The sequence below is a fragment of the Zootoca vivipara genome, chromosome 9 (genome assembly GCF_963506605.1).
Source record: "Zootoca vivipara chromosome 9, rZooViv1.1, whole genome shotgun sequence".
Taxonomy (NCBI): Eukaryota; Metazoa; Chordata; class Lepidosauria; order Squamata; family Lacertidae; genus Zootoca; species Zootoca vivipara.
Window position 1 is genome coordinate 22791363 of NC_083284.1, and position 13951 is coordinate 22805313.

A 13951-nucleotide genomic window follows, 5' to 3' on the forward strand; every position below is an offset into this window, starting at 1 on the left:
ATTTCAAACAATATTTTTATTGAAATATTTTAAAGAAATAGTTCATTCTCATAGGCATCGGGTCTAAAGCAGGTTCAGAATATGGCATTACCTGAAAATCCAATACTGCATCGACTTAAAGCACAACTGCCGCCACCAAATAAAGACATGATTGTAGCTTTTATCATAGGACTTTATTACTCTCTTGTTCAACTGATCCCAGAGACATGTTTGCACTTCATCAGATACTTCTCTTATTTCTTTAGCTTCTTTTGAGCAGCTTTCTTCTTTACCATTTGTAACCTTTTCATAGCGTTGAGTTGTGATTCTTGAGAAGTAGGACCCTTCAGAGAAGGGGATTGATTGCCAGATTCTGCACTTGCTTTGCTGGTGCTGCTCCCACTGCTGCCTGCTGTTCCACCACTTCCGTTTCCACCAGCAGCCTGGCTGATACTTGGAGCTGAACTGCTTGGACTTGGAAGCCCTATTTTGCTTACATTGTCACTGCTAACTGAACGACAAAGACCTGTTTTTCCCAATGTGAGAGGGGGCAGGGGCTTAAATGGAACAGGGGTTGTGCTACTGTTAGGTGTTGATATTTTTGAGCCTAGCCCTACTTTGGCTGTTGCCAACCCTGACAAACCCACAGGTTTTTGATTATTGGGGGCAGTAGCTGGCTTGTTGTTAGTACTCTGGGTTGTGGATCCCGACTTGGCTGTTGACGGACCTGCGGAGGATGTTTTTGCTGCAAAAGCTGCCCATCCTGTAAGGCCACTGGTTGATGAGGAGGAAACGTTGGCACTGGTGGAGTTACCAGAAATAGCTGCTGAAGTCTAAAATAAAGACCAGTACAAACTCCACATTAGTTAAAGCTGATCCTTGCAGAACACAGACCAGCATGAATACCGGTAATAATATTTTTTACATTCTTGGTATTAGAAAATACCAAATCAACAGGAAGTAGTGTAATATATTTAAAAAATTGTCCAGTAGCACCTTAGATACCAACTAAGTTTGTTCTTGGTATAAGCTTTCATATTCATGCACACTTCTTCAGATACACTGAAACAGAAGAATCTAGGAAGTAGTGTATTACTGGTATCTCAAATCACCTTGATCAAAAAACCAGAGGGCACAAAGTGGCAGGTGTATCTTAATTCTCCAGGTTAAGACAACACCAACATTTTTACCTGAGAATTAAATAAGCACAATGATCCTTCACCCTGATGTGAAAATGACAAAACATTCTGCAGCACCTAAGAAACTTCAGCACTTGGGAATTAAAAAGAAAAACAGCAGAATCTATGGTTATTCTTCTGTTATCTGAAATTGCTGTTATCAAGACAACAAATGTGAATTCCCAGATACAGACTTCATCTGTTTTGCATGTTTTGAAAAAAGGAAACTACTACCATTTCGCCTTAATAGACAGTAAAGTTGGCTGTCTGCAATACCTTGCAAATATTTGCCCAGGCTTCTGACAAGTTGTTTAGAAGGCAATCACCAGTAAAAACCTACTAAAGAACTCATCTACACTTCAGCTCAACATAGATCACATTTGCACAAACTTTGGGCACAATCAGCTAGGAATTCTGCTGCACAATTTCCCATGGAAATGGATGCTGTATAAGAACATGGCAATGTTGAACTTCTTGATCTTTGTTTCTAAAGATCATTTCTTAAAACTCCCAACACATTGATTCAGAAATGGGTCAATAATTACACGTGTTATTAGAGAACTCTTTGAAAAGTAAATCCTTCCCCCCTGCCTCCGGGTCTGAATTGATTTGCAATGTTGACTATGCTACACTACAATATTAGATTGGCTTAAAAAGTCCTCTTTTCCATTTGTTCAAAAATCCTACATACTAACTTCAGCTGAAACAAAACAGGGATTCTGTAAGGTTTCAGTTACTGGTGAGCAAGCCCAGTGATGCCCTTAAGCTTTGGAAAAAATGAAGCTGTGCAGCCTTGGAGTTTGTCAGCTTAAGCTCTGGAAAGCTTCCTAATCCAGAAAGCCAATAGCAGAAGGCAAGGCTTTTATTACAGTCTCTGTGAGCTATCCCCCTGGCTTGTTTTCATCACTTCTTCAGCTGATAGTGAGATAAGACTAGTTTTAGTTTTAATCATTATTTCAACTGTTCAAAACTGAATTTTAATTATTTTATTATATATCAGTCTGAAGTGGAAAAGTGATTTATAAATTCCAGTATAAATCAATTAGGCCCTTCCAACCTATCTGCATTCCCCACAAGTGGGATGGAAAAGAACAGCCAAAATTATTCTTACATCTTATCTAAGCCTAGGAAGAAATGCAGATTACCCCTTCAGTCTACCAAATCAAACACAAAATGATTCTTATAAATTAGAAAGGATGAATTCAGTATTTTATTGAGGGCTGGTATCCAAATGGAAGACATATTTTATCACCCATTCAGAATTAAGGACGAACTAGTAGAGTAAAATAAAAGTGCTTCAGTTTTGGATTCTAATGAGATGCGTGTGATATTGGGGGGACGGACCTGTGCTAAACACAATAAAATAACTTATTTTTTTCCACAAAACTTATTATGTACTGTACCTTGACTTCTGTCCTCTTAAATGCTAGGAAAGTTGACGTTGTCTCCATCTTTAGCTTAATTTCTGGTTTCTTTATCAGCGGATCTTTCACAGCTGGAGCTACTGAAACTACAGCAGGGGCTGGCTTCTGAGAAGGCTTCTGCGTTTTCTGAGCCTGTATAAATTACACATGTTATCATTCTTTATATGGAAAGAATTAAAAACAAAATGAAATGCCTTAGCAATGTCAATGCAAATATTCATCACTGGCCAAGAGAAAGCATGAGGGACAGTTGAAACAAAGATGAGTGTGGAATTTTAAGCTACATGGAAATAAAAGCTTTGAGAATGGGCACATAAATCAAGAACTCAATTTTGGCAAAAGAGCAGCAAGAATGGCAAGGAAAATGGAAAAAGTACAAGTGGGTAAGGTGGAAGCATTTAGTCAAAGGAAACAGAACTGGAAAACTAGTATAGGGCGCATTCTAATAATAGGTGTGGTATTGCTCAAATGTCAACGCCCTATCCCAACATATTAAAGGATGAGGTCCTTCAAATAGTACATTTGTTGGCTGGTGTAGGAAGAAATAAATCAACATTTAATTTTTTTTAACATTACAAAGGTTGCTTGTTTTTTAAACAGACTAGGTCATACTGCTGGTTTATCAATAGTCAATGGCCCAGTTCAGATTATTGTTTCCTGGTTTGTCAACCTAATGCTAAGCTGGTTCAGATGTAACAGGCAACTCTGTCCTAATGCAAGCCAGGATTTGTGCACTAAAGTTAGTATGTGATGCAAGGGAGAATATGGACAAGAGGATGAGTTCTTAGCCCCAAAGCTCATAAATGGCTTCATAAACAGCAGTTAATGAAGCCTCAAACAATTGCCAAAGTGGACATTAGCATCTAAGCTAAGTACTATATGATTTCAAAAGTAAGATACAGGAGTTTATTTGTAATTTGAGCGATTCTTTCATGGTTGTTGTCGTTTTTTAAAAATTAAAGTTACGGGAAGCTGCATTTTTTTTCTAACACTGAAACGTTCCTTCTATTAAGCAACTTTTAAAATTGCAGGAATTGTATACTCTTCCCATATCTTCAATATGCAAAAAGGCATGTCCCCAGAGAGAAGCAATGAAACCGAAGCCTTTCATCTTCTATGAAACATAAAGATTCTATGGGAGCTAAAGATGGTTAATGTAGCCCAATATTTGTTACTTTCTCTTACTTAAAAGATAATTTGCAGAGAGCAATCCATTCAGGACATAAGTGCACAAAGTAGGGGGTTATTGATTCATTTAGCTGATTCCTTCTTCCCGTGCTCCAATGACCTTGCCTGACTTTTACATTTTTTGTAATCCAAACACCTACCTTTGGCAAGGGAAATAGTAATATATAAAAATCAATGCAGCACCAGCTAAAAATACACCAGCAGACTTCAAAAAGCATATATAACTATTTATTAAGGCATTTCTTACTTGACAATAAATCAATATAGGGGGAAAATGTATTCCATCAACCCTCCTCCTTCCTAATTCCCCGTTTATATTTAGTCAAGAAATTCCTTACTTAAAGAACCCAATTAGTGGTTCACTGCATGCTATCAATTATTCTAAGGGGGAAAACTTCTTACCATTTTTTTCATTTGTCTGGTACATCGAGCACAATACCACACTAGGCGAGGATCATTCACTTCTTTGTCTGTCACTTGAGGTTTATGGCAATCTTGATGGTAGAGATTATGACATTCCTGGCACTCTACTAATGGATTTCCTGAAGTAACCGTCATTTGTCTGCAAAGCACAAAATGTTTGGCCCAAGAGTCATAGAATTGTAGAGTTGGAAGGGACCCTGAGGTTCATCTAGTCCAACCCCCTGCGATGCAGGCATCTCAACTAAATCATACATGACAGATGGCCGTCCAAACCTCCAAGGAAGCAGAGTCCACCACCTCACAAGGGGGAAGTCCGTTCCACTGTCAAACAGCTAACATTTCCTCTCAAAACACAGTCTGGCTGTTTGCAAAGCTGCCTCCAAAGGGCTATTCTTAATACTTCTCAGCAGAACAACATCCATGTGCATCACAATGAAGCCTACGTTCAGAAGCTGGTTCCAGCTCTGGGGAACCTAAATCATCTAAAAGTGGGTATTAGGGATAGAAAAAGAAGTGAAAAGGAAGCTAAGATTATAGGCTCTTTCCTCAGAGAACAGGATATGCCCTGGCAAGCTTGTTTCAGTACAAAAAGAGGAAACTTGCCCATGCCAGCCTGCTTCCCAACTCTAAACATTTTGCTTGCTCGTGTGCCTAGATACACTAACAATGAATTGCTGCCCACAAAGCCACTGGGAGGAAAATGATTCTCTTTACTTTTCCCCTCCCCCCCAAAAAATTAAGTTTAAAAAGCTGTATAGTATGAAAAGCACTAGATATACTTGGTTTATTACCAATGGGTACCTCTCTCATTTCAGATGGTTTTATACAAATTGCCCATAAAATACTAGGATAGATTGACTTTTTATAAGTCTTCAGGATGTCTGCAAATTTCAACCAATTCTGCCAAAAAATAAGGAAGTTACAAAAGTTGTTTTTTTTTAAGATACCCTTCACAAAAATATCCAGATCTATGTGGCAGATGTTATCCACTCTAGATGTGCTATTATGCTACCAAATTACTCATTTATGTCAAAAGTTTAAAAAGTATAGCTATTTTTATTTCCTCATAATAAAAAAGGGGGAGAGAGACTATTCCCCCCCCAAAGCAGGTTTGGCCTTGAGCCCAGAGCCATATCAAGCAGTAATAGAAGTATCTGGACCAAGGTAAGCTGTTTTCCAAAGAGGCAAATTAGGGTCAAAACTGAACTACTACTACCATCATGACTAATTCTTATTTTATTACTCTTGTATTCAGTGCAGACTCCTACTACCGGTATCTGAGTTATGTAAATCTAACGGTGAAGAAAAGTGTCCAAACTGTCACCACAGGCTATACAGTTTGAAGACTGGATCCAGTCCATTTAGATAATGGAAGACATTAGAGCAAGGAGAGCCCAGTTACAACAAAAAACTGATTTGTTGTGGAAGAACAGCCAAATCTTAGAAAAATGACAGATTATTATTATTATTTATTTATTTATATCCCACCCATCTGGCTGGGTTTCCCCCCGCCACTCTCGAGACCTCCAAGAAGAAACAGTGAGAGATAAAGATGTGAGCAAGACTGTGCAACAGACTTCATCTTGCACGAAAGTACTTCCCCTTCCTCTTCTTCCCCTTGTTGCCTCCTGCATGCCCCCAAATATGCTCCTGGGTGCCCCCAACCCACTGGAGCAGATTTTGGGGACATACAGGGACCTACAATGTGACAAAGAGGAAAAGAAGCCCCTCTCTGTGAGTGGAAGTCTGTTTGCTGCTAGATGTCACCCTGGAAATTTGCACAGGATGTAAAGGGGTAAAGAAGGCATACAAAATTGAAATTATCCTAATGTATTGTTATGCAAAATGGGATAATTCTAGCAGCAGCTTTGATCAAAGTACAGTGGCACCTCGACTTCCAAACGACTCTACATACGAAATTTTCTACTTACGAAGGGGGGAAATGACCGCATGTTTACGAATTTCTTCGACTTACGCTGCTCTGCGCTCGCCACTGCCGCTGCTCTGCCGGCCTTCTGCCGGCTTTGCGCGATCGGCCGCCGCCACGTGCATGATTGGGCTCTCCCCGCTACCTCTGCCGCTGCAAGGCTGGCCTTCTGTCGGCCTCGGGGGATCGGGCCCGTGATCGGCCGCCGCCACTTCTGCACGCACGATCGGGCTCTCCCCGCCGCGGATTGGGCCCGCGATCGGATGCCGCCGCCGCACGCATGATCAGCTTCTCGCCGCCGCGGATCGGGCTCTCCCCGCTGCGGATCGGGCCCGCGATCGGCTGCCGCTGCATGCATGATCGCACTCTCCCCGCCGCAGATCAGGCCCGCGATCGGCCGTCGCTGCTGCGCGCGCAATCCAGCTCTCACCACCTCCTCCGCCGGATTGCCCCCCGCTGCTGCTGTGAGGCCGGATTGGGCTCTCCCCGCTGTTGCTGCCCTCCCGCCCCCCGTGCTACCTTCCATAGGGCTGGATCGGGCCCTTGCCACCGCTGCCACTGCCCACCGCCGCCGCTCAGCCTCCCTCCTGCTGCCCCGCACTCGCTGCCCCTCGCAGGCCTCCTGCCTGCCTTTAAAGTGCCTTTTTAAAAGGCCCTGGAATGAATTAATCCGTTTCCAATGCATTCCTAAGGGAAACATCGTTTCTACTTACGAATGTTTCTACTTACAAATGTGCATTTGGAGCGGATTAAATTCGTACGTAGAGGTTCCACTGTAGTCAAGGTGCTATGTTTTCAACAGTTAAAACATTACTATTATGTCAGGAGAGGGGGTTCTTCTCTTGGAAAAATATATAAATGACAATTTGGAGACTATATGTTAAGGGAAATATGGCTTGGAGTCAGCCAAACACAATTTCCCAAACCGTTACTACTTTTAGATGACAAATCAGGTTACTTCTAAGCTGCTGTGGCAGGGGCACATATCCCCATGGTACAGGTACATAGGTAACCATGGAAACTCTATTTGCAGGTGGATGTGGTAAGAGAAATACGCTATTCCTTTATTTAACAGGAAAATGAAGACAGAAGATAATATTCAGATGGCTTCAGAAACAGTTTTTTTTAAAAAAAGGTGGGCTAATTTGAAAACAAATCAGAAAAATCTTGTGCCAATTTTGGAGTATGTGCAGTGTGATTCTAAGCAGGCTGAGTGTACTTCCTAGGAAATGTGCTAAGGATTTACAGCCTTGATTGCTAAACAGAGCAGCTACAGTTTTTTAAAAAAATAAAATAAAATGGAACACAAATTTTTAAGATCTTCCAACTATATGATACATACCTTCATGTTTTAAATCTATAAAATGATAACTGTGGTGAGATTTTAAAAATTCAACCCCAAATGAAACATAAAAACTTTGTGACAAAAATTGTCGAAACCAAATCTCGTTTTAAGCTGGTTTGAAATGGAAACAATTGAAAGAGTTTGATGCCTTAAATAAAACACAATATCAATATATATGGTATGATTTAGAAGAGCTTTTGAAAAGGTATATAGGTTTCCCCCTAATAAATCCTCTATTTTGACAGGATTGAAGTGTCATTTCCAAATCACACAGAACATTTTGCTTTTGAATATTTAGTTACACTTGGAAACCAGTGGCTTAACAATTTGTTAAGCAGAACAGCTATTTAAGGTATCCCTTCAGACTACCATAGTTTTTATATTTATACTTATTCTATTACTGACAGTTTCATGCCTCTGGTTAGCATATATGCATACATGAAGTTAAATTCAACAATTGTCTAAACCCAGGCTGCCACCATCCCCCTTCAGTCATATTTACTCAAGAGAAGTCACCTAGAATTCAATGAGATTACTTAGGGCGAACTTCTGAAGCGAGCCATCTGAAGACTGAACACAGCCCTATTCCTTTGCTTGGTGAAGTCAAAAGTCTTTAATATCTGAGACTGAAAGATACCTGAGAACTGAGATTTTAAGATTTTCAAGTTGCATAGATATGCAGTGCATTACACAAAGGCATCTACTGCAAACCCAAAGTGACTATGATATTAGTAGCTGCAGTAGGGGACAGATTTTGACCCAAATATTTCTTTTTTTCCATTAACTTAACAAAACTGCAATATACTGCTGTGAAATGTGAACTTGTGATAATGTGTAATGTGAACCGCATTAAAACAGCAGCATGAACATTCAGTTAGAACTGAATACCCACATGGTTAAAAACAAAAACCTATGCACGCCCACAAAATACCCTCACCAACCAAGAACGCAACAACAAAGTGAATTAAGGCTACATTTTTATACCCGCTTACCTGGGAGTAAATCCTTTTTACTCAGTGAGCATGCACAAGCTTGAGCTGCTAGTTTGAAAACATTTATAGGCATAATTTATTGTTTAAATTTTAGGTCTTTGATCTTATGAACCATGGGAAAATCCTATTAAAAATTCCCACTTGTCTTATAAAGAAAAGTGACTATTTAGAATTGACGACAAAATGGTAAATTACACCCTATAAATCTGCTGCAATTGCCAAATTTTCCCAAACTCACCGGCAAACAACACAAGCCAAACCCATCTCCATGGCAAAATCATCAGCACTAGTTTCTTCAAAACTTGAAAGGTCTGCCATGGCCAAATCCTTGCTAGTCTGTACTGTGATTGGAGATGAACGAGCCTCTGGCTTTTCTAGTCTTGGTTTTTTTGGCATGTCAATTCCTTCACTGCTTTCCAGCTTTATCTGCTGAATGATATACACACACAGTGATGGTGAAAACATGAAAGCTTCGAGCAAGTAAATAAGAAATCAGTTTATAATTGAAAGAAAGCATATTCATTGCATAACACAAAATTTACAGAATGCATTACATTCATTAGCATAACCTTTTCCCCAATATCTCCAAATTATGTAGAAGGTTAGGTGCTCTGAAAATTACAGAAGTCCAGTAATACTGATAAACATATTTATCGCCACTATGAAAGGAACCAAAGTGTACCTGGCACATTGAAATCAAAATAGTTTGCAGTTGTTGCTTAAAGCATTTGGAAAATGTGCCTCAGGCTTTTTCTTCCAGCAGATTCATAGTTTAGTATTACTCTGATCTTACTCCATTACCAATAATATGAAGCAGAATGGATCATCTGAAGATCAGGCACATTATTCATAACTTAATCTTCTGGATTAAATGCCTTACCAAGTTTGTAGATCCCTTAAAATGAAAAGCATTCTTGTGAATACTAAAGTGATTTTCCTGATTTATTAAGAGCACTTTATTCCTACAAGGACCCTCTATACCTGTTTGTTACCCTGGTATGCACGGCACACCAGTATTCTTACCTCATATTATAAATGGGGCAAGTTTGTTGAGGCTGAGAGGTACTGGTTTATCTAAGGCTACCCAAGCAACTTCATGGCTGAACTAAGATGCTTCCAGGACCATCATTCTTGCTCTTAATTTCCATGCTAGCACCAGCTAGATTTAATTACAACCTTGCATTAAACAGAAGCCCTGCTGTCATGCAGTCAAAAACAGTGGTGGGTAAAGTGAGATTGCAAGTGAGGCAAAATAAACAAAGCCCAAGCAAAATTAACATGCTTGCTTGTCAGTCTGCAGCACTGGAAAGCTGCTAAGGAACTTGTAGACAAGGAAAAGGGCACCCTTTGAAAACTAAACAATCTGCATAGAAGAGAAAGCACACAGCTCCTACTCTTGAAAGAAGTGAGGAATTAACTATGGGGAGGACACAGCTAGCAAAGCAGAACACATTCATACACAAGGATTAATACCGCCCCCAAAGCAAGAAATAATAGTCAATTTTTGCAAATACAAATAGGTAACGCTTAAAATTCCTATCCAAATAATGCTTTACATGTAGCAGTAGAACTTACTTTATCAGCAGACCTCTTCTCCGCTTCTTTTTTCACCTTTTCGGCTGCAATGGGCTTGCCATTATTGCTACCTGAAGGAAGGTTTGAGGAAGCCTTAGGCTCTTGCTTAACAGAAACTGGTTTTGTAATAGATACTTTGGGCTGATCTACCTCCTGTATAAAGCATAACAATAATGTTGTATTAATGGTAATATTAGATATAGTTGCTATGCTGAGATCAAAACACTTTGAGAGGTGACAAAGCTTAAAATGTTACCCCAACCCCAAATGCCATTTTCCCCTGCCAGCATAGCCAGTTGTCAAGGAGGATGGGAACTGCCATACATAACATCCAGGGGGCCTCATGCTGGCTACCCCTGCCCTAAAGTGCCAAACAAAGGGGGAGGAAATAGAGATTCTTTAATACAGATAAGTATAGGCATTTTAAAAGCAGCAGGTTTTTTTTGGTTCAGTCACTTACATGCCAATCCTACACAAAATTATTTAAGTAGAAGATGGCAGCAACCTGTGTATGCTAAGTATCTGGGCCATTTTGACAGTAATGCCAGCACTTCTACTATGCAAGCCAGAACTTCTCTCTCCCCTGCTATCAGGTTTTATTTTTACATCCCAAGTCAACAATGAGATCAGTAGCAACACATCAGAACCTCTGATGTCAGCAGCAACACATCAGAACTATTAAAATGTCCTTCTGGAGCCCATATGAAAGAAATATGTTAGGTCTGTTATAACAGCAGTTGTTGTTCCTGTGCTTTAAAGAACCTGAAACATGACTCACAGCACCACCACTGCTCCAAACTTAGCAGCATAGCTGCCAAGTTATCCCTTTTTTACAGGGATTTTCCCTTATGCTGAATAGGCTTCCTCGCGAGAAAAGGGAAAACTTGGCAGCTATGCTTAGCAGCCTTCTTGAGCCACATTCTGCTCACAGGCTACAAATTCTATTTTTCATTGATTTCTAATATTCAGAATAGGATTCTAAGTCCCAAGCATTCTTAACAAGAAGTAAGCCCATTGAACCCATTGGGACTCACCTCTGAATATACTGTACATGTACTGAATCAGAATGCAAATGTACAGTACAGACAAATGAAAGTAGATACTGATTCTTTTAGAAGTTCTTTTCAGTTCTTACTGGCTTCCTCAAGTAATGGGAAAGAGCCTCCCATTTCATAAGTTATATATAGCACAAATATATCTAACACATTTCATTCATTCACTCCAGTACCTTCTGTGATGGGCGATAGCTAGAGTCAATCCCCCTAGACAAAGATTCATCAAGTAGCGCTTTTAGCTTTTCAGCTGAATCCTTGCTCTTTGAATGCAGGAAGCCCAGAGCTTTCAGGAAAATGGGGTCTAACTCCAAGTTCAGAGTAGCAGCCATTGCAGTATCTTTAAATGAAAATAAATAATGAAAGAGCAGAACTTTAAACAAATATATGCCCCACTCCAAAAGTACAAGTTTCTTAAGAGGAAATCTGTCACCTTATTCTTAGCAAAAATAAAATAGTTTCTGGAAATAATACTGTGCATTTAGAATATAGGTTGCAAGACTTTTGAATCTGGCACAGTCCTGGTAACTAACTCAAGTTACTCAAGAAAGTTACAGCCTATATTTATTTTATTTAAAACAATGTAGCCTATTTACTGCTTGATTGTAAGCCATTTACTCTAAGCAATTTACAGAGAATAAAACAAACATTAATGTTGTCAATAAATGAAGAGTTAAAACAGGATTTTTTAAAAAATCAAAATATAATTCATTAAAATCAACAATAGCTAAAACTACATGGCAACATGGTTTGCCTGATCAAAAAGATATTTTTGGCAGGCACCAAAAAGATTACAGTGAAGATGCCTGTCTGGTGTTTATAGGTGAGCAGTTTCAAAGTGTAGATGCCACCACACTAAGTGCGTAGCTAACATTATTTGGCATCTCTAACAGTTTAAGTTCCAAGGACTAAAGTCATACAGTATATGGGGCAAGGTTATTTCTCAAGCCCCACACTGTTCTGGTCTCAAGCTATACTACCGTATTCTTCAGTGTATAACACGCCCCCGTGTATAAGACAACACCTATTTTTGGGGACTCCAAATAAAGAAAATGGGGGGAGATTGCCCAGAGTTGTTGAGCTATTTTGGGGGGAGGGGGATTGTCAAGAGTTGTTGAGCTTTTTGGGGGGGTGGGGACTACTGAAAATCGCACACCCGTCGGACTGACACTGCCAATCGCACGCGTCGCCATCTGCCCGCTCGACGCCAGCAGCCATCAATCACCCGCCCAATCACCACTGACAATCTCCTGCTTATGGCTGCAACCAATTGCCCATCACCCCATCTGCACTATCTGTGTATAAGACAACCCCCAATTTTTAACATTAGTTTATAATAAAAAATTGTCTTATACAAAGAAAACTACGGTATATACCAACGTTTAACACCCTGACCTTGGTCCAGGAACTCCAAGTAATGCCAAAAGATGCAATAATGACCTCCTCTTGGACGGCTTCGAAGGTTTTTAGACAAATTCATGGAGGATAAGGCTACCAGCAGCTACCAAGCATAAGGCTACCTCCAGAATGAGAGGTATTAGGCATAGGCAAACTCAGCCCTCCAGATGTTTTGGGACTACAACTCCCATCACCCCTGGCCACTGGTCCTGTTAGCTAGGGATGATGGGAGTTGTAGTCCCAAAACATCTGGAAGGCCGAGTTTGCCTATGCCTGCATTATGCCTCTGAATGCCAGTTCCCAGAGAGCACAAAGGGAGAGGGAGACTCTTTTTTGTGTTGTGCTCATGTTTTTGCAACCCATCGACATCAGGCGCATGTGTGTGCCTACTTATCAAGGTGGCTGGGGCAAAATGGCTGGATGGGCAGGGGTATAAATAATAAAATTATGATGGTGATGATTACACGTTTAACTTGTACAAAGCTCTTCACACTATGCGTTGATTCGTGTTGTGTTTTTTTGAAAGTAATTTTTATTAGGTTTCGCCAGTGCTTTTTTTCTGGAGGGATGCAGGGGTACGCATATCCCTAAACATTTTCTGAATCTTTGTACTTTGTACTTTGGTCCATTTACTGTATTTATTTTTCCTGATTTCAACTCTAAAATTGTGGTTTTCTTGAGTCAAAAGGAGAGTCCCCCTAAACATTTTTTAAAGAAAAAAAGCACTGGGTTTTGCAATGTTATAATACATACCTATCTTAATAGCACAAACCGACAAAAAAAACATTAAAAAACCAAACCAGAACTAGGGTGAAAAGGAGCTGAAACAGGCAGGAGTGGGAAATGTATTTGCTTCGTTGCTGTTATGTATTGTTTTTCTGCTGCAAAACGCCCTGTGCTCTTCGGATAAAGGGCGGTATATAAATGTAACCTTAATTTTTTTCCCCAACACACAATATAAAGAGCTGTAACGCCTCCAGAAAACGAAACAAGGCGGACACAAATTGAGGGCAAGGAACGCATCGATTCATTCTCTATACAAGCATCAACATCCGGGTTACAAACCACCACTTGTTTTGTTTCCTAAAATTTTATACACCGCTTGAATGTGAGGGGGGGGGAGGAAACCACAACACCTGAAAGCGGTTTAGCGGCAATAACATTAACGGGTGAGACGGGGATTTTATAAACTGTCAAATTAGGGAAGCGAGGTGTTTGAACGAGGCGGGGAAGAAGCGCTTTAACAGGAGAGGCGGGACTAGGTCCCTCTGCCGCTCCTCGGGCAGATCAAGGCGCTTCCCGCCAGTGCCCCTGCTCTTTTTACCTCAGCTGCGTCTCCGCCCGGGAAACCCCGTAGACAAAACTCGCCCCTTCTTCCCCCGCCGAGCGCTCGTAGCGGCCCGGGCGAACCACGCAGACGACGACGACGCCACCGCCGGGCCGGCGCAACCTCTTCCTTTTCCCCGACCT

General features: G+C 40.6%; 1 protein-coding gene across 2 annotated transcripts; it reads right to left on the minus strand.

The window, feature by feature from the left end:
* Positions 1 to 151: 151 nt before the first annotated feature.
* INTS12 (integrator complex subunit 12) lies at positions 152 to 13944 on the minus strand. Of its 2 annotated transcripts, none has more exons than XM_035111860.2 (7): positions 13806 to 13944; positions 11260 to 11423; positions 10032 to 10184; positions 8695 to 8882; positions 4172 to 4331; positions 2561 to 2713; positions 152 to 812 (listed from the first exon to the last, which is right to left on the minus strand). In XM_035111860.2, exons 2-7 carry the CDS (start codon positions 11413 to 11415, stop codon positions 234 to 236), a joined length of 1389 nt encoding a protein of 462 aa, XP_034967751.1. In that variant the 5' UTR covers positions 11416 to 11423; positions 13806 to 13944; the 3' UTR covers positions 152 to 233. The 2 variants fall into 2 exon arrangements, with proteins under 2 accessions (XP_034967751.1, XP_034967750.1); XM_035111859.2 differs by having other exon boundaries at positions 8695 to 8885.
* Between the last annotated feature and the right edge of the window lie 7 nt (positions 13945 to 13951).

What these genes read in the sequence shown, in the direction of transcription:
- INTS12 (XM_035111859.2), bottom strand. Translation starts at nt 11,415, where the DNA reads ATGGCTGCTACTCTGAACTTGGAGTTAGACCCCATTTTCCTGAAAGCT. An exon ending in GCTATCGCCCATCACAGAAG is followed by an intron (nt 10,185 to 11,259) that starts GTACTGGAGTGA and finishes TGCTTTATACAG; the next exon opens with GAGGTAGATCAGCCCAAAGT. An exon ending in TTAAGAGGACAGAAGTCAAG is followed by an intron (nt 813 to 2,560) that starts GTACAGTACATA and finishes TCTTTATTTTAG; the next exon opens with ACTTCAGCAGCTATTTCTGG.